A 17993-nucleotide genomic window follows, 5' to 3' on the forward strand; every position below is an offset into this window, starting at 1 on the left:
ATAGGAAGTTGGTTACTTTTAGCTATTCAGTCAACCTTCACAATAAAGCCACTAAGCCATCCATTTTTCCACAGCATTAAAAAAAAAAAATAAATTTAATCAACATATCCATAACAAGGAAAAGAACCATTTTTTGTTTTGTTTTTTGAGCTTAGGGACATGGGCACATTTACTGAAACGTGTGAAACTTTTGATCTTAAAATTAACTGAATGTTTCTGCAGCACTAGAGTATAGTTAATAAAGATTTGCTGATTTTTAAAATGTATTTCTTGTACCTAAGTTTGATGCAAGAAAGGTGTCTGGCAAGCGAACTAAATTAGTGCGAATGCTTAACTTATTAATTTTACAATGTTATCCATTAAGAATATATACATTTTCAATGATTAAAAAGTAAATTTTGGGCTATGCAAAGTAAAGTGAAAATAACACTGTGATATTGTGATACCGTGAATTATTGTTAATGTTAAATAATACATTCATTTTACCAAATTATGTATTATTTGGAAATGCAAACAGTCAAATTCTTAATTTGCTATTTCCGAATTATATGTATTTTACATAAGAAACATTTTAAGTATATCAAAAGTATATTGGGTAAAATATGGTACATCAAAGGCAGATAGAAATACATACATATGGTTTGTTTAAAAAATATATGGGTTGTTAAAAAGGTACTGGGGAAAAACAACATTTTAACAGCTGTTCATTTACTGCTCAAACTTATTGACAAAGAAGGCGTAAAAAGTTTTTAATTTATAAATATTTACTGACACAAAATTATGTATACATTAATATTCAGACAGGAGTTCAGTCATACCAAAACCAAAAAAAAAAAAAAAAAAATCCACATACATAACACTCATCAATAATAAATCTGATTTTCCATGAAAGCTGACGATGCCAGATTACATGAACAAGTCAGTTTGATAGTCTGTGTGTCTATTTATCTAATGATAATCAATAGCAGATAGGGCTACTGTCTGTAAATCATACTAATAAAGTGTTAGATACATTATTACTGAGACAATATCACATTAATGATGTACTGATGTAATGATGATGGGGTAGACTTCCTGTAGACTCTAACTGTAATAGCTTTATTATTATTAAGTGTAATATATGAAACGCTTAAAGGTAAGGTGTAGTGCTTCCCTGACTCGCTGGGCCTCCATGCTGCAGCAGGTGGCGCTGTTTCACAACTGGAAAGATTTCAAAGGTTATTTTGCACCTTCAAAATGGAGTCCAACTGTAACTTGCCTGCTGCAAATCAAGGTAAGAACAAACCCCTGGCTTGGACTGGATCCAACTTAAAAACTGCAAACAGAAAGATGAAAAAATGATGTTTCTTTATTGCAAATAGTCGTCTGCATATAATTAAACTATGAGAAACAGTCTGAAGCTCTGGGCCTACGCTAAACATGGACATTTTGTCCACCAAACAGCTGAAATAAACCATCTGTAAATGAGAGAGGACAGTGCTATAACTGAGCTCAGTTAGCTTAACTACCGCCGCACACACTCGCTTTAATGGGAATAATTTCCTTTACTTTAGGGGTGTTTTGGTCTGTGCGTACGGACGTAGTGACGTCATGACGCTGGCTTCACTACGCTCTAGCTGTAGCGCCGCCATTTGACTTTCTACAGTTCTGTACTAAGGGCGATAACCTTTCTTTAAATAAATAATAAATAATTAAATAAATAAATAAAAATTCATTTACTTTTTTTAAAATTATACCAAGTTGGAATATACGGCTGTTTTAAAAATTAGAAGTGGTAAACACAAAAATGCGTATGCTCCACATAGGCCTCCTATTTACAAAAAACAAAACAAAAACAAACAAACAAACAAACAAACAAGCAAACAAAAACTAATCCATAAATATACATTGCATGGGGGCAGTGTTACATTACGACTGAGGCAATAACTTATGTATTGTTAGTAACAATAAAAGACCATTGTATACATTGTTATACATTTCAAATAATTTAAATACAAATACTTTAAATACATAAATATTGAAGCTATAAAACCTTGAAAATTGGGTTTGAAAATATGTGAGATATTACAAACACCATAGACAAAGGCCTACATTTGTTCTCATTTCACTCACACACACACACACATTTTATATATATATATATATATATATATATGTATATATATATATATATGTATGTATAATGTGTGTGTGTGTGTGTGTGTATACACTCCTGGTCAAAAAAAGAAATGGGCAAAATATTAAGCTTTTAATGGTCTTAACAACAAATCCCTGTTCAGGAAATTAGCAAGAATTAAATAAATACTGTTGATCTCTCCTTTCTGTATCAATCCTGGTTCCATTTGTGAGCTTGTTATCAGGCCCTTGATGGACTGCATCAGGTGTGGCAGATAACCAAACGATGACTAATCTTTTAAGGGAAAAAAAACATCCCAGAAGATATTTTTGGAAAATTTTGTAAACCCAGACACGTGTTAGTTTGAATTTTACATCAAACATTTTAATAATTCTCATGATTTTACCTTTGTGTACAAGAAGACTATATAAGTGAATTTCCCTGTTTCTAGCTTTTCCTCAAACAAACAGTTCACTGCAGTAAAAGTACACGCGCAAATAGTGGCACAGGAGCGCTCATGAGTGTATTTATTTAATTCTTAAAAGATTAATATTACACACACACACACACACACACACACACACATATATATATATATATATATATATATATATATATATATATATATATAATTTACATATATATAAAGGATTTACAGTATTTTCCAAAAGAAATTATAAGTATAGAAACAAATAGAAACAAGATGTTCAACCGTGTCTGAATCCTCAAATGAACAAATGTAGCTGATACAGCTTAATTTAAATAAAAAAATGTAATAAAAATTTAATTTACACATTTCAAAGAGGATTACATTAAATGGTGTGGCAGTGCAAGTATTCAATTCTTTAGTTGGGGAAATGGCTAGAATCCTTTGCAGAATGGCCTTGTTAAGAGGATTGCTCAAATGGACTGCTATGTTGGTGCCTTAAAAGTTTGTCTGCCATCAGTGAGAGATCGCAAGTTTGAATCCTCAAGATGGTACAGCTATCCGTGGCTCAGGAGAGCATAACTGAACCTGATCTTAGGATGGGAGGATTGGCAGCACATGCTAACTCTCTCCCTCACTGGTTATAAGCTGTTGTATGACAGGGAGAACTATCTTGTGGGTGGGAAATGGCAATGAGTAAAAATCAGGAGAAAATGTGCTTTAAAAAAGGCTACTCTTTTAAAAATTTCTGTAAAATATTTCAAGGTTTGCACAGTGCCTGAAAATTTTTATATTGTATACAGTCATATGTACTAACTTAATTGCTCCAGTGAATTCCTACCCAGTAGACCTGCCTTGTCAGGATTATGACGCACTGTGCCCTGACTCTGAATACCTGTCAAGTCTTGAGTCAGACATGAAGTCATTTCGCCTTCCCAGTGGAACAGAGGTCAGTTCTCATGACTACACACCAGCAGAGATAACAGTAACCACAAAATAGAACTATAACTATTAAGAAAAAATTGTTTGATAAATTCTAACAACTGATCACAGGTAAACGTAACTCATGACAATATAGGCAAGCTCAGGCTGTTTGGCGAGGATGACCCACCTCATTACCTTCTCGCCCTCCATTTACCGGGAGATGAAACCCAAGGTTAACATCCTTTAGAATCCTATTCAGTCTTTTTTTTTCTATTTTTGTCTGTTTTGAAGTAACGTAACATACTCTTTCAGTGGTTGCCATATACATGCATCACAAATGGTGGCCCATCAGTGATGTTTTGAAGACATCCAGCAAATCCAGAAATGGACTTGTGTTTGTAAGTTGGTCACATGCTTAAGCAAGATTTAGCTAAACTGTTAATAGTTTCGCTTATGTAGAAGGAAGCAGGATCTGCATATGTGTATGATTCAGCATTACTCACGGAAATAAAGATATTAATACCAGACATTTTATAGAGATTATGACCTTTATCACTACAGGTGGAGTCAGTGATGGAGAGAGTTATACTATTCCTGCTAAGTCAGGTTGTGTTTGGAATGGTGGAAAGGTCTCTGGGAGAACACGTGTATTTCTCAACTCATCCTGTGTCAGAATATGGCAAAATCTTCTGGCAAGATGGAGAAGCAGTTGGCTTTTACACTGTTAAAAAGAAAGGTGTGAGTGTCATATCTGTTATAAACATCACTTTAAATGTTTTATTAATATCACTTTGGACAGATCTACAATAAAGATGCACAACCCCGATCCTTCCCCTGATACAGCACCATCAGACTGCATTTCTCATTATTCTGACCTGTGGTGCATTTCTTAGATAAGTGAAACAAGTTAGTTCCTGGTATCCCTGATTTTATAGCAGCTATAAACAGTCATTCGCTCACCATCCTCTCGTGTTCTCTCTCTTGATGTTAATAACACTAAAAAAAAGCTTGCTATGTTACCAATAACCGGGAAGCACATAAAGCATTGTACTGTTACAAAGCTCTGACATTGGATACTCCTTTTCATAAATCTTACATAAATGTTTCCTAACAAAGAGTTTAACCTATCAATGGTTATACTATGTACTTTCCTTTGTTACATAACAACACTTTTAAAAAAATCTGTTTATTATTAGCCTTAGAGCATGTCGATTATCCATCATCCAAGTCCCTGAGCTGTTACTACGTATTATAATAACGTATTATAACAAGCACATAATATAAACCTGTGATTTATGTTGTTATATGCTGCTATAGATAATTAATAACCATATCTGATTTAGGAATTCAACACACTGTGGTATAATGCTCGTTAACACGTTATTCAGTTTGATTTGGTTCACCTTGTTTAACCATCCAATACAAGATGCGTAATTATCCCTCCATAGTTTAGTTGAACAATAACTTTGTGCATTTTAACAACTGTTTTTTTTTTTTTGTTCTTTAAGGAAGCCTGTGCAATGGATGCACTGGTCAGAGTTACCTTCTCCCCGTGCTGGACACTGTGTTTGTGCGCAGCCACTGGAGGAGGAATGGCCTAGCCACGAGGATGCTCCAGGATTTCTGCAAGTCCATGCCCACAGAGAGGGTGCTGGGCATTAGCTATCCCATATCTCCCAGTATGTATGGAGGTAAGACAGGCTAAAAATGAAATGCTAGTCTTACACAAGTTGGGTCTGTCAACAAAATATAAAGGAATGCTTCAACCCCAAATGTGTGCAGATGTGTTTTAGTGTTTTACTTGGATAGAAGTGGCTTCTGCCTTGCTACTCCCCCCATGAATCATATTTGTCTCATTCATACTGTGGAGACACGAATGCTGACCTAAGCTGAAACTAGAGAAGCCTGTGGTTCTTTTGATGTTCTTCTGGGAGCCTTTGTGATTTCTTGGATGAGTTGTCAATGCACCCTTAGAAAAATGTTGGCCGGCCGGCTACTCCTGTTACTATTTTCTGTTCCAACTGTTTTCGATTTGGAAATAATGGCTGTCACTGTGGTTCATTGAAGCATGTTATGCCGAGGTCAATCGAAACTTATACTGACATTGTGTGCCTCTAGAAATTTTGTGCTTCGCTCCGAGGGTGAGGTTAAACATGCTTATGATATTCATTCAGCTGAATTATCAATTAAAATTGTTTAATTGTAACTGGGGAGCAATTGCTTTTTACTTTTTCTCATAGTAATTCTTAATTTTTTTTTTCACATAGGTGATATGGATTGTTGAATAACTTTGTTGTTGAAAATAATAATGTATTTGTTAATGTTGCCTTTGTCTAATACTACAAATATGCAGTAACAGCAACTTCTTCTGTTCTTATGCTGTTGAAATTGTTAATACCTTTATCAAACAGAAGGATAAGGATTTACAGGGTAATCTAGGATTATTGGCCTTCTTTAGCAACATAAGATGTGCAGTGAAACGCTTTTTATTTTCACCCTGTATTCCAGGGCAATGAATCTGAAATAAAACAATACACCAGAAATTACTGTGAATTAAATCTGACATTCTGCACAGTAAATGTTTGCATTTAAAATGCACATATACTAGAGTGCAAAAAAAAAACAAGAATTGCTAATGTCAAATACTTATGAATTTAACTTATTATAAATTTCCCCAATATGAAAACCAACAATTAGCCCTTTCGTTTAATATTTTACAAAACTGGAAGCACCTGGGGCTGTTCCTCAATGTAAAATGATATCATAGCTTTATTTTCCCTACCTCAAGGCTTTCTTTTTATTCAGATGGCAGTTGTTAGCTTTGTGTAATTATATTTTCTGTTTAATTAGATTTTTTGTGGTGTATTTTGCACAAGAGTTTAGTTTTACATTTAGTACTCACATTTTAAATTTGAAACAGTGATTTGTCAATCTACATACTTGTCAGCATCTAATATTATTACTGATAATGGATGCATTCTGGCTTATTTCTTGCTTATTAGTTTTACAATTCTGTGTTTTTGCAGTATTTGGTTTAGATTTTTCCCTCTATCAGACTTTTGCTTCTTACAAAGCTTTTTGTGAATCATCACACCATGGTGATGACTGACAAAATGTTAAAAAAAAAAAAAAAGTGCTTGAATGGGCTTTTCAATACATCTGCATTTTACAATATGTCTGTATTTTGGGATGGAAACTTTACTTACACAGCTAGTCACAACTTTTTGTGTGCAGTATGCAAGAAGTACCTAGAGATTCACCAGGAACAAAGAGAGCACCTCTATGAAGTGGAGGCTCCTGGGAATTGGAGTCAGAGACGCAATGTGTGGTTGAGCATACTACTCCAGCACCAGCCAACACACAGTGAGCATGCTCTGGTGGTGGTGGTGTGATTGAATGTTTTCCAATAACAGCACATCCCAAAGTGTTTTATTTCTTCATATACCACAGTGATTTACCAATGACTACAAATTTTTTACTAATGAATGATACAACAAGTTAGGTCTTATTATAAATTACATTATAGTAGCTATCAAAAGCTATAAACAGAAGTTATTAAAAAAACATATACAGTACTGTGCAAAAGTCTTACACACATGCAAAGAAATGCTGTAGAGTAAAGATGCCTTCAAAAATAATGAAACTAAATGTTTCTACATTAAAAAAAATACTATAAAGAGCAGTGAACAGTAATAAATGAAACAAAGTCAATATTTGGTGTGACGATCCTTCGCTTAATAAAAAAAATAGTAGTCTCAGGTACAGTGTGTGCAGTTTTATAAGGAAATGAGCTGTAAGTGTTACTGAGCATCTTGCAGAATCAGCCACAGTTCTTCTGGAGATTTTGACTGTCGTACTTGCTTCTTATTTTTGCAGCAAAACCCAGCAGCCTTCATTATGTTTTTTTGTCTGAAAAGTGTCTCTTATGTAATATGCTGCTTTCTTTACTGACATACAAACATTTTTCTATAACATTTAATTTTGTGCTGGAAAACTAATGTTTGGAATATAAAATGTTTTTGTACTGAATCAATAATGTAGAAGTCGTAAAATAAAAATCTATAACAAAGTTATAGCGTATTAAGTCCCTGTAAATTACCATGCTATAGAAATGATAACATATCTTAGTGAGTGCATTAATATAAACCTGTGATTTGCCTTTCAGCTGGCACTACTGCCAAGGCTTCTGTCATAGAGAATTAATCAACACCTTCTGACCAATCAGATTCAAGACTTCTAAAGCCTTTTGTCTGTTGGGTTTAAAGTGTCTGAAAAGATTTGTATTTAAAGGTTTTATATGTTCTGTTTTTTTTTTCATGTGAGTTAAACAAAGTTTTGCTGTTATTGTATTGTGCGTGACCCTCAGCTATAATGTTATGGTTCTTGTAGGTACGATCTCAGATGAGAGTCCACACATCACACAAGCTACAGACAAACAGCTCACAGACACTAAAGGGAAGGTGAGGTTACATAATCCACTTTTATAATAGTTTATCATGACTTATTGAAAGCCCATGGTGCAGCTGTGTGTGCATGTGGAGCCTGATCACAATGTCAAGTGATTTCAATTGTGATTTCCCCACCACCTCCACCACCACCACGTGAAATGATCATGACCACAAGCTAAACTACAGGAAAAAAACTTAAAAGTGTTCTGGAATTCAACATTCAAACCCTATTAGACTAGATTAATTGGGTTTGAATGTTCAATTCCAGAACATTTTTAAGTTTTTTTCCTGTAGTTTAGCTTGTGGTACATCATTAATCCTTTGCTTCATCTCTGCAATAGACTCAAAAATTCTCAAATTAGTCTTCATTCTTTTCCAGAAGAGCATGCCACGACTCGCAGGCACTGAACCACGCAGGCATCAGAGAAGATGTGTCGAGAAGCGACCAACTGACCAGGCTGGGACGCCACAGAAGTGTAAAAAAACCAAGATATCCTAGTAAATTCTGTTCTACTGTCTCAGGGATTTGTAGTTGCAATACAACATAAAACCAAAATGTCTGTGATTGCAGAAGAATATAGAGACATTTACAAGGTCTTGAAAATGAATGCCGTGTTCACTGTAAACATGATTAGCACTCATAACTGTGTTAGTGTGACACTGAATTTACTGGTTGAACAGTGTCCAAAAATCTAAATTAAAAATAAATAAATAATAAACCTTTTTTTATTTAAAAACCTTTGAGGTATTCAGTATTCCCTAATTCTAGTGTTCTAACGAAGACCAGTGCAGTGTGTACTGTTAGCTTCTATTAGCTTTTGAGTAAATCCTCTTTACACTTTATGTGAATTTTTTCCCCCTTGCCTAATGTGGCACCAGGAAGGAAAAGACAGTCATCAGTTACTGAAATCGCAAGGTCATTTGTCAAGAAAAACAAAGTTCAAATTCCAATTCAAACAAAGCTACATCTGGATTTAATAGCAGGAATGGGAACTGCAGGTCACTGACAGGTGCATAGCCTTACAAAATACTGAACAACAATCAAATTTAAACTAATCTGTAACCATATTAGTTAGTTGTCAGCTAAAGCTTAATGTAGCTTTTTTTCTGTTATAGAAGTGTCATTTGGTTGATGGAGAAAAAAATAAAACATTTGACTTTTATTTTATGCTCCCTTTTCTACATCTGGAAGTGTTTTCCTTTTGAGGAAGGCAAATTAAGCTTTCAACCCACACAGCCTGCTTCCAATTGTTCAGGATGTTGAGTATAATCTCCCTGTTGAAGCCGATTCAGTGTATATATATATATATATATATATATATATATATATATATATATATATATATATGTATGTATATATGTATACTGTATATATATAAAATCCCTAATGTTTTTATAAATCTATATTCAGGCTTGATACTCAAATCCCAGATTTTTACTCACTGCCAAAATGTATGAGTGTATTTAGTTATTTAATATAAATGTATTTATTATAAATTGGAAGGAATAATCACCACTTCTTTCACATAGTGCTATGTAATGGAAATTTTTAAGATTAACAGTAACATTTGGATGGAATGGAAATTGCCTAAGTTTATGAACTCTGGGTTTGAATGGATCCTCGCAGGAATTGAGGTTTGGTTAATAACTGGGTCTCCATAACTGTCTTTTTTAATATTCAAACTGCATAAATGGAGCTTTAGTCATGAATCAGGGTTCATTTTAAAGATGGATGTGTTTAGCTTTCAACCTTCAGTAAGTTTTCCTACTGTTTGGGCCTAGCTTGTTTGGGCAGTTTTACAGTTCCTGCTGAGCAAAGACATCCCAACTGCTGCCTTATTCTGATGTCTCTAATAAGCAAATATATTGATGGCATTTTGCACAAGAAAATGTTTTTCAAAATAAAAACTTGACAGTGAGCTGTCCATAAACAATATGCCCACTTGTGCTGCCTGGAAAAATGTGGTGAGGTTAGAGGTTAGAGTTTTATTTAATGGGTACGTTCTTATTTGTCAGTAAACTCTGTGGTTCCTTACAATTACTCTCGCTCTCATGTTTACTTCACACTGTTATATAAGTAATAGAACACCACAGAGTGTGCTGTTATAGAGAACTAATTCACTTCAGTTACCACCCTTAAGTGGATTATTATCCCGTAACAGCACAGCAAATGTTTTTTCCTCTTACACCACAGTGATTTGACAACAATAACAATTTTTAATTTCTTGATGAATGACACATCATGGTTTTTAACCATGTATAGTTACATGTAATGTTGTGGGATGTCTGCAAGAAAAGTTAGTTCCTGTTATCTAGCCTCTTTTTTTCCCCGCTCTCTTAAAAATTTTGGCTTGAAATAAGAAAAAAAACATAACTTTTCATGTAATTGTGAAACCACAAAATGCAAAATGTCTGACATTACTGACTGTTACAAAGTGCTGACACTCAAGACTCCTTTCATAAATGTTAAATAAATGTCTCATTACAGAAAGCTTCACAATATAATCAGTTATTGCATTTGTAGATCTGCCTTTCAAGTCCCTGTGAATGAGGTGTTACTAAAGAAACAATAGGGTATTAGAACAAGCGCATTATATAAACGTGTGATTTTTGGCTCGTAGTCAAAACTACTGCTGTTACAGAAAAATAATCAACAACTTCTGACCAAACAGACTAAAAAAAATAAAAATCTACTGAGCCAATGGTTTAAAATAGCTTATAAGCATGATCTAGACAAGTTATGAAGGATCTCACTTTGTTATTGAAAGCATCAAGTCCACTTTGTTGACCTAATATTTGCATTCTTTTTCTAATCAGTACCATTTGGGGAGCTTTCTGAAACATCCTGAGAATGTTCTGTGTATTTTACTTGCTGACAAGTAATCGTGAGATGGTGCTGAAATCATATTCTGTACCTATACACCTGCTTATTCATGCGGTGATCTAATCAGCCAGTCAATGTTCACATCAAAGATAAGAATGGGGAAAAATTGTGATCTCACTTGCAGCCTAATATATCCCACCCTGTGACAGGCACCATTGTAAGGAGACAATCAATGTTATTCAGGTCACCTGTCATTGTTTTAATGTTATGTTGGACTGGTGTGTATATACAGTCAGGTCCATAAGTATTTGGACAGTGACATTTTTTTTTTCTAATTTTGCCTCTGTATACCACCACAATGGATTTGAAATGAAGCAATCAAGATGTGACTGAAGAGTAGACTTTCAGCTTTAATTCAAGGGGTTTAACAAAAATATTGCATTAACCGTTTAGGAATTACAGCCATTTTCATTTACAGCCAAGTCCCTCCATTTTCACAGGCTCAAAAGTAATTGAACAAACTAAGAATCATAAATATGAGTATTATTTTTAATACTTGGATGTAAATCCTTTGACTGAAGTCTAGAACCCATGGACATCACCAAATGCTGTGTTTCCTCCTTTGAGATGCTTTGCCAGGCCTTTACTGCAGCTGCCTTCATTTGCTGCTTGTTTGTGGGTCTTTCTGCCTTCAGTTTTATCTTCAGTAAGTGAAAAGCATGCTCAGACATTTGAGAACATTCCATTTCTTTGCCTTGAGAAGCTCTTGGGTTGCTTTTGTGGTACATTTTGGGTCATTATCCATCTGTATTGTGAAGTGCCCTCCTATCAGTTTTTCAGCATTTGACTGAATCTTAGCAGAATGTTTAGCTCTATATGTTTCAGAATTCATCCAGAATTCCAGTGACCCAGTTCCATTGGCAGCCATACATGCCCATGCCATAACATTTCCTCCACATGTTTGACAGATGACATGGTATGCTTTGGATCATGAGCCCTTCCTTTCCTTCTACATACACTTCTCTTCCCACCATTCTGGTACAAGTTAATCTTGCATCAGTCCTGGTCAGGTTTTTTTAGAGGTTTGACATAAACTGTCTGTATTTACATTCATGTAGTTGTCTCTTGATTGTAGACTTTGTCAATGATACGCCTACGTCCTCCAGAGTGTTCTTGACTTGGCTAGATGTTGTGAAAGGATTTTTCTTCACCAAGGAAAGAATTCTGCGATCATCCACTTTAGTTGTCTTCCATGGTCTTCCAGGCCTTTTGGTGTTGCTGAGCTCGCCAGTGCATTTCTTCTTTTTATGAATGTACCAAATTGTTGATTTGGCCAGTCCTAAAGTCTCTCTCTATCTCTCTGGTAGGTCTGTTTTGTTTTTTCAGCCTAATGATGGCCTAATGATGTATTTCAGCCTAATGATGGCTACCAAATGCAGTTTCAACTCCAGACCTTTTTTATATATAACATTTCTATATGGATTTGTAAGGTGGATGCTCCACATAATCTAAGACTAATAAAAAAAAAAAACAGATGAACACATAAAACATTTTATTAACAAAGAAAACCGTGAAATTTTATTGTAAGTAGACTTTTATTTAACATTTGTGAAATTTCAGGTATCAATGCTTTATAACAATCAGTACGTTTTCCACCATGGGAGAGTCTGCAGTACAGAGGACTATGTGCTTTCTGGTTTCTCAGTAACATGACAAGCTGCATTAAATGTAATCATAAATAGTTAAAAAGCATGATGTTCATTAATAAATTAAATATTGCAATCACTGGCAAATTGCTGATACAAATAATATACTTCATTAGTTGATGTTATTGGAAAATAATCAACTATGGGCTGGTACAGACCCCTGCTTTGAGGTGTGCCATATCACACCACTTAATAATAGATTATTTTTCTATAACAGCATGTCCCTTGTCTTTTATTCCTCACATAACAGCATAACTGTGACAGTAGTGCAAGCTGCAAGGCAAATCACAGGTTTATATTAATGTGCTGGTTCTAATAAAGTTTCTATTATTAACATTTTTATGGAAGGAGTCTCAAGTGCTTTCCTGTTACACAGTAATATGACAAGCTGCGTTTTTTTCACCTTATTAACTTAAGAAAGAGAAAAAATAGAAACTGTTGAGGGAATGACTGTTTATAGCTTCTATAATTTGATAACGTAAACTATGTTGTCTCGTGGACTTTCCATAACATTAAATGTACCTACATTCACTGAACTTTATTGGAAGACCATAGTAACACTGGGTAAGGTCTCCTTTTGATCTCAAAACAGCCACAATTATAGGTGGCATATGGATTCCACAAGATGTTGGAAACATTCCTTTGAGATTCTGGTCCATGTTCACATGATCGCATCATGAAATTCCTATCAGATTTTTCAGGTGCACTTTCATGCTCCAAATCTTCTGTTCTACCACATCCCAAAGGCATTCTATTGGATTCAGATCTGGTGACTGGGAAGGCCACTGAAGAACACTGAACTCATTGTCATGTTAATGAAACCAGTTTGAGACGACTTTTGCTTTGTGACATGGTGCATTATCATGATGGAAGTAGCCATTCGTAGATGGGTAAATTGTGGCCATGAAGGGATGCACATGCTCATCAACAATACTCAGCAACAATAGGCTGTGGCATTCAAGCGATGATTGATTGGTCCAAAGCGTACAAAGAAAACATTGCTGTGCCTCAGCAGAATTCGAGATTTATCAGACCAGGCTACGTTCAACATGTTGTGCATTCTGAGATGCTTTTCTGCTCAGCACAATTGTTCAGAGTGGTTATCTGAGTTACTGTAGCCTTTCTGTCAGCTCAAACCAGTCTGGCCATTCTCTGTTGATCTCTCTCATCAACAAGGCGTTTTTGTCAGCAGGACTGCTGCTCACTGGATGTTTTTTTTTTATTGCACTATTCTGAGTAAACTCTAGAGACTCTTGTGCCTGAAAATCCCAGGAAATCAGCAGACTGGCACCAACAATCATGCCACAGTCAAAATATTGACGTGAAGATGTGCTGACCTGTATCTTCATGATTTTATGCATTGCACTGCTGCCACACTATTGGCTCATTAGATAACTGCATGAATGAGTATGAGTGCAGGTGTTCCTAATAAAGTGCTTCGTGAATGTATAAAAAGCACGTGTCGTTCAATAATAAATTAAAAAATAAAATCGTTGGTAAGTCGCTCTGGTATGTTTTAATCCTAAAACATAAAACAGTAAATATTCAATAATCGTTCTGGTCCACACCAGTGACTCTTCCCAGATTCCATAACCTACAGCTCCTAGTCCTCACCTCTTCCTGATTAGCAACGTTGTCGCTTACTGATGACGTAAATTGAGGAAGCGGCAATAGGTTTTTCTGTTTTGTTTTTTTAAAAAACTTTCACGCTACACCTCAAAAATGAGTCGAATATATGACAACGCAGTATTACAAAATAAACCTGTTCATTGCGAGAAACTGTCCTCTTCGTGGGAGCCATCTGTCTATCAGAGGTAAGTTCTGTAGAGGAAGCAGACTAAATGGCAGACTAAGTGACTTGTTCTGCACAAACCAGTGCGAGTAAATTTGATCTCACTGATAATCCGTTTCAGTGGCCCTGGAGTGATTTTAGAGGGAACTCTTGTTGATGTGTCTCGCCATGCACTTACCGACATCACCAGTAAAAAGGTAAGCTAGGAGCAGCCTGTGAACGTGTGACGTCACCTCTTTGGCATGTTGAACAATTTATTAAAAAAAAAAAAATTCTAAATTTACATAGAGTCTGATATAAAACTTTCTGTGTAACGTCAGACTTGTTTGTTTTTAATTAGTGACCCCTTTCCCAGATTTACAATTTACAGTGTGGTGATAAGTTTGATCATCACTGACAGGAGCAGGACAAAGCACTCTGAACCACAGACACAGCTGATGGAGAAATCATCTTATGCTTCCTTTTTATATCTGGAATATTTGTCTATTTTGAAGAAGAAAATGACACTTTCAGAATCACAGTCTTGTTTGTTCAATTCTTTTTGACAGATTTACAATTTACAGTGTCTCTGAAAATGTTTGTTGTTTTATTATTGCCATTAGTTTTAGTGTAAACACTGCTTGCTTGCCTTGTAGGTGCGTTATAACATCCTGTACGTCAAGCCAAGTCAAATCCACTACAGAAAATATGACTCCAAGGGCAATGAGATTGAGCCCAACTTCAGTGAAACAAGGAAAGTCAACAAAGGCTATCTTATGTCATCCTACAGTAAGTACTTATATTGCAGAAGTTAATTACGGTGAAATCCCAGTATATGTCTAATTGCCTAACCTTTGTACTTAATAGATAATAGATTATGTGCTACTAACTGATTCAAACAGCACAACAGTAAGCTAATGCGTACAATAAAAAAAAAAAAAAATTGGGTTGATATAACTGCTCCCGCAATCTCATCCAGCAATAAACTGAACAGGTAAAGCAATACTAGGAAACTTTTTAATATAATCGACATTCACTGACACTATTGTCACCACCTTTTCTATAACCGAAGTTTCAACATGCCCCATCCGGTTATCCGGTTTCCTCCCACACTCCAAAAACATGCATGTAGGTGGATTAACTACGCTCACTTGTCCATAGCTGTGAATAAGTGTGTGAATGTGTAAATGCATGGTGCTAGGCAATGGACGCATGTCCCATCCAGAGTGAATTCTCCTGAACTGCGACCAATATAATTGGATCCAGATCCACTGCAACGCTGACCACGAGAAAGCGAATGAATGCAGTATACTCATTATAAGCAGTGCATACAGACATGCAGATACAGGTCAAGCATGTCAGTTAATGTTCACATCAAACACTAGAATGGGGAAAAATGATCACACTGACTGCCAGACATGGATTTTTTTTTGCACCATGCAGTGTAAACTCTAAAGGCTGTTGTGCCTGAAAATCACAGGAGATCAGCAGTTTCTGAACTACTCAGACCATCCCATCTGGCACCAACAGTCATGCCAAGTACAAAGCCACTGAGATCACATATTTTCCTATCCTGATGTTTGATGTGAACATTACCTGAAGCGCATGATTTTATGCTTTGTGCTACGCGATTGGCTGATTGGATGATCGCATGAATGTGCAGGTGTACAGATGTTCCTATTAAAGCAGCTGGTGAATATACAGTTTTTTCTTTGCAGTCATTATGGTTCTCCATTTTCAGTTGGCCTTCCCTTTAAGGCATATCATGTAACCTCATGTCCAGATTAATTATACACAGATACTGGAACTGCAAAAGACTTTTTTTTTTTTCATTTGTCTGAAAGGGATTCCAACATTCCATCATATTTTTTTCTAAAAGAAAATCCCATTAGTTCCAGATGTATACTGCAGAACTTTTGGTGGCTTGGTTCCACATTAAGAACGGCACTTATCCAATTCACGCCAACAAGATTATGTTAATTCTCATGATACCCGTGAACATTTAAACACTTGACTTTGTGTATGGTCATACATTAATTACACAGAATTGGAGGCTAAAGGCGAATCAGATCGTCTTACTGAGGAGCAGCTGACGGGCATCGTGAACAAAAAGGAACTGCTTAGTATCACACAGAAGCATTGTCCCAAACAAGCCTTTGCATTCTGGATCTTAGAGGCTGAACTGGAGAAGACAGAGCTGGAGATAGGTCAGGATATCCGTTTAAAGACTAAAGGAGATGGTCCCTTTATCTGTGAGTGTTACCTTGGCAGTGTCTTGCAGTAGTGATGTTGAACCTGAACCTGACAGGATATTAAGCTCTCAATGCATTATTTCTCTTTTTGTGTTTTAAGTCTCCTTTGCCAAGTTGGATGCTGGCACAGTGACAAAGTGCAATTTTGCAGGAGATGAGGCAGCTGGGGAATCATGGACAGACAAAATAATGGCAAACAAAGCAGATGCTCCGAGTAAAGCGAAGCCAGCTGCACTGGGCGAAGGGGCTGAGGAGGATGAATGGGTAAGATAGTGACTACTCAAACAGTATTTGTCCTGGTGATACACCTGCCCAACTACGCAAGGTCAGGCTGTGTTTTTACTGTGGAATAACCAAAGAAAAGATCACTGTCTTTTCTGGTGTGTTTTTCTAGCAAAAACCCAAACAGGTGCATTAGGTGGTTTATAATGTGGCCTATTAGAATTTTCTACTTATGTTCTGTTTTTCTTAGTAGGAATAGCACATTAGGAGTAATCTTAAAACGTATGATAAAATTGGGTTTTGTTGTATTGTCATGCTAAATGAAATATTTGGCTCTATAATGTTGATCATCGTTAGGTTTGCATGCAAATATATGTGATGCTTTAATGTATTGTAAAGTAAAAAAATTGTCTGATATAAATAAGGCTGTGCATTGTTTTCCAGCTCCTCAAATTTTGTAATCTCACACTGGGCTTGATTCTTATTCCAGGATGACTGACCAGTACCCAGAATACCTGGCAGAAACTTGTGGCAAGCATTTTCTCACCCAGACATACTTTATACACCCAAATATACTTTATACTGTAAACTCTGATGTGTCTTTTGTCTGTGTGTTGGGTTTAGTATTTGGATTGTGTAAAATGTTATGATTTTATTAATTATATGAGTGTACAGCTTTCTAGTTATTAAAGGTATGACCTTATTATGATCCGAATAGCAGACTATATTTAACTGCAAAAATTATTTAATCCAGTCTTAATGCAATTTTAAAATTTTTATTGAAGTTTTTAATAAACAATTTTTAATGCAATTTTTAGTATTTGGGTTTAGTATTTAGATTATGTAAAATGTTATGATTTTATTAATTATATCAGTGTACAGCTTTCTAGTTATTAAAGGTATGAGCTTATTATGATCCGAATAGCAGACTATATTTAACTGCAAAAATTATTTAATCCAGTCTTAATGCAATTTTAAAATTTTTATTGAAGTTTTTAATAAACAATTTTTAATAAATTTTTTAATAAACTACACATGATCAGCCACACTCTACCAGTCGTTCACTGGAATGTGATCACCACTAACCAGATGTTGTTTGGGCTATGGAGCATTCTTGGCATGTTTGTTTGGGATGTTTGTGCATTGCTGGGATTTTGCTGGGAAAAATATCTGGTTATTGGTGGCCCTTTTCTTGGATAAACAGGGAGTGGACAGCTGACACAACTGATATAGTCACAGATGGGTTACAGTGAGTAATCTTATACCTACAAAGGGCACTTATATAGAAGGTGTACCTGATGCA

The 17993-nt window shown here is 35.6% G+C and overlaps 2 protein-coding genes across 6 annotated transcripts; both read left to right on the forward strand.

Annotated features, from left to right (window-relative positions):
* Positions 1-1214: 1214 nt before the first annotated feature.
* On the forward strand, positions 1215-9078 carry fam169b (family with sequence similarity 169 member B). Of its 5 annotated transcripts, none has more exons than XM_034305028.2 (9): positions 1215-1273; positions 3374-3492; positions 3597-3699; positions 3780-3865; positions 4029-4203; positions 4976-5158; positions 6702-6830; positions 7857-7927; positions 8295-9078. In XM_034305028.2, exons 1-9 carry the CDS (start codon positions 1237-1239, stop codon positions 8412-8414), a joined length of 1023 nt encoding a protein of 340 aa, XP_034160919.1. In that variant the 5' UTR covers positions 1215-1236; the 3' UTR covers positions 8415-9078. The 5 variants fall into 5 exon arrangements, with proteins under 5 accessions (XP_034160919.1, XP_034160921.1, XP_034160922.1 ...); XM_034305030.2 differs by having other exon boundaries at positions 8298-9078; XM_053235211.1 differs by having other exon boundaries at positions 1224-1273; positions 3389-3492.
* Positions 9079-14053: 4975 nt separating this feature from the next.
* Positions 14054-17738, forward strand: arpin (actin related protein 2/3 complex inhibitor). Its single transcript, XM_026927162.3, has 6 exons — positions 14054-14259; positions 14359-14434; positions 14873-15005; positions 16262-16468; positions 16569-16732; positions 17181-17738. The coding sequence occupies exons 1-6, from the start codon at positions 14168-14170 to the stop codon at positions 17187-17189; spliced, it is 681 nt and encodes a 226-aa protein (XP_026782963.1). The 5' UTR covers positions 14054-14167; the 3' UTR covers positions 17190-17738.
* Positions 17739-17993: the final 255 nt, after the last annotated feature.

Source organism: Pangasianodon hypophthalmus, chromosome 6, assembly GCF_027358585.1.
Source record: "Pangasianodon hypophthalmus isolate fPanHyp1 chromosome 6, fPanHyp1.pri, whole genome shotgun sequence".
Classification (NCBI taxonomy): Eukaryota; Metazoa; Chordata; class Actinopteri; order Siluriformes; family Pangasiidae; genus Pangasianodon; species Pangasianodon hypophthalmus.

Bases quoted from the DNA above. Each gene is read 5' to 3' on its own strand.
- fam169b (XM_034305028.2), top strand. From the start codon at position 1,237: ATGGAGTCCAACTGTAACTTGCCTGCTGCAAATCAAG. The intron at 1,274-3,373 runs GTAAGAACAAAC...TAATTGCTCCAG, and splicing joins CTTGCCTGCTGCAAATCAAG to TGAATTCCTACCCAGTAGAC. The intron at 3,866-4,028 runs GTAAGTTGGTCA...TTATCACTACAG, and splicing joins CCAGAAATGGACTTGTGTTT to GTGGAGTCAGTGATGGAGAG.
- arpin (XM_026927162.3), top strand. From the start codon at position 14,168: ATGAGTCGAATATATGACAACGCAGTATTACAAAATAAACCTGTTCAT. The intron at 14,260-14,358 runs GTAAGTTCTGTA...AATCCGTTTCAG, and splicing joins GAGCCATCTGTCTATCAGAG to TGGCCCTGGAGTGATTTTAG. The intron at 15,006-16,261 runs GTAAGTACTTAT...TTAATTACACAG, and splicing joins CTATCTTATGTCATCCTACA to AATTGGAGGCTAAAGGCGAA.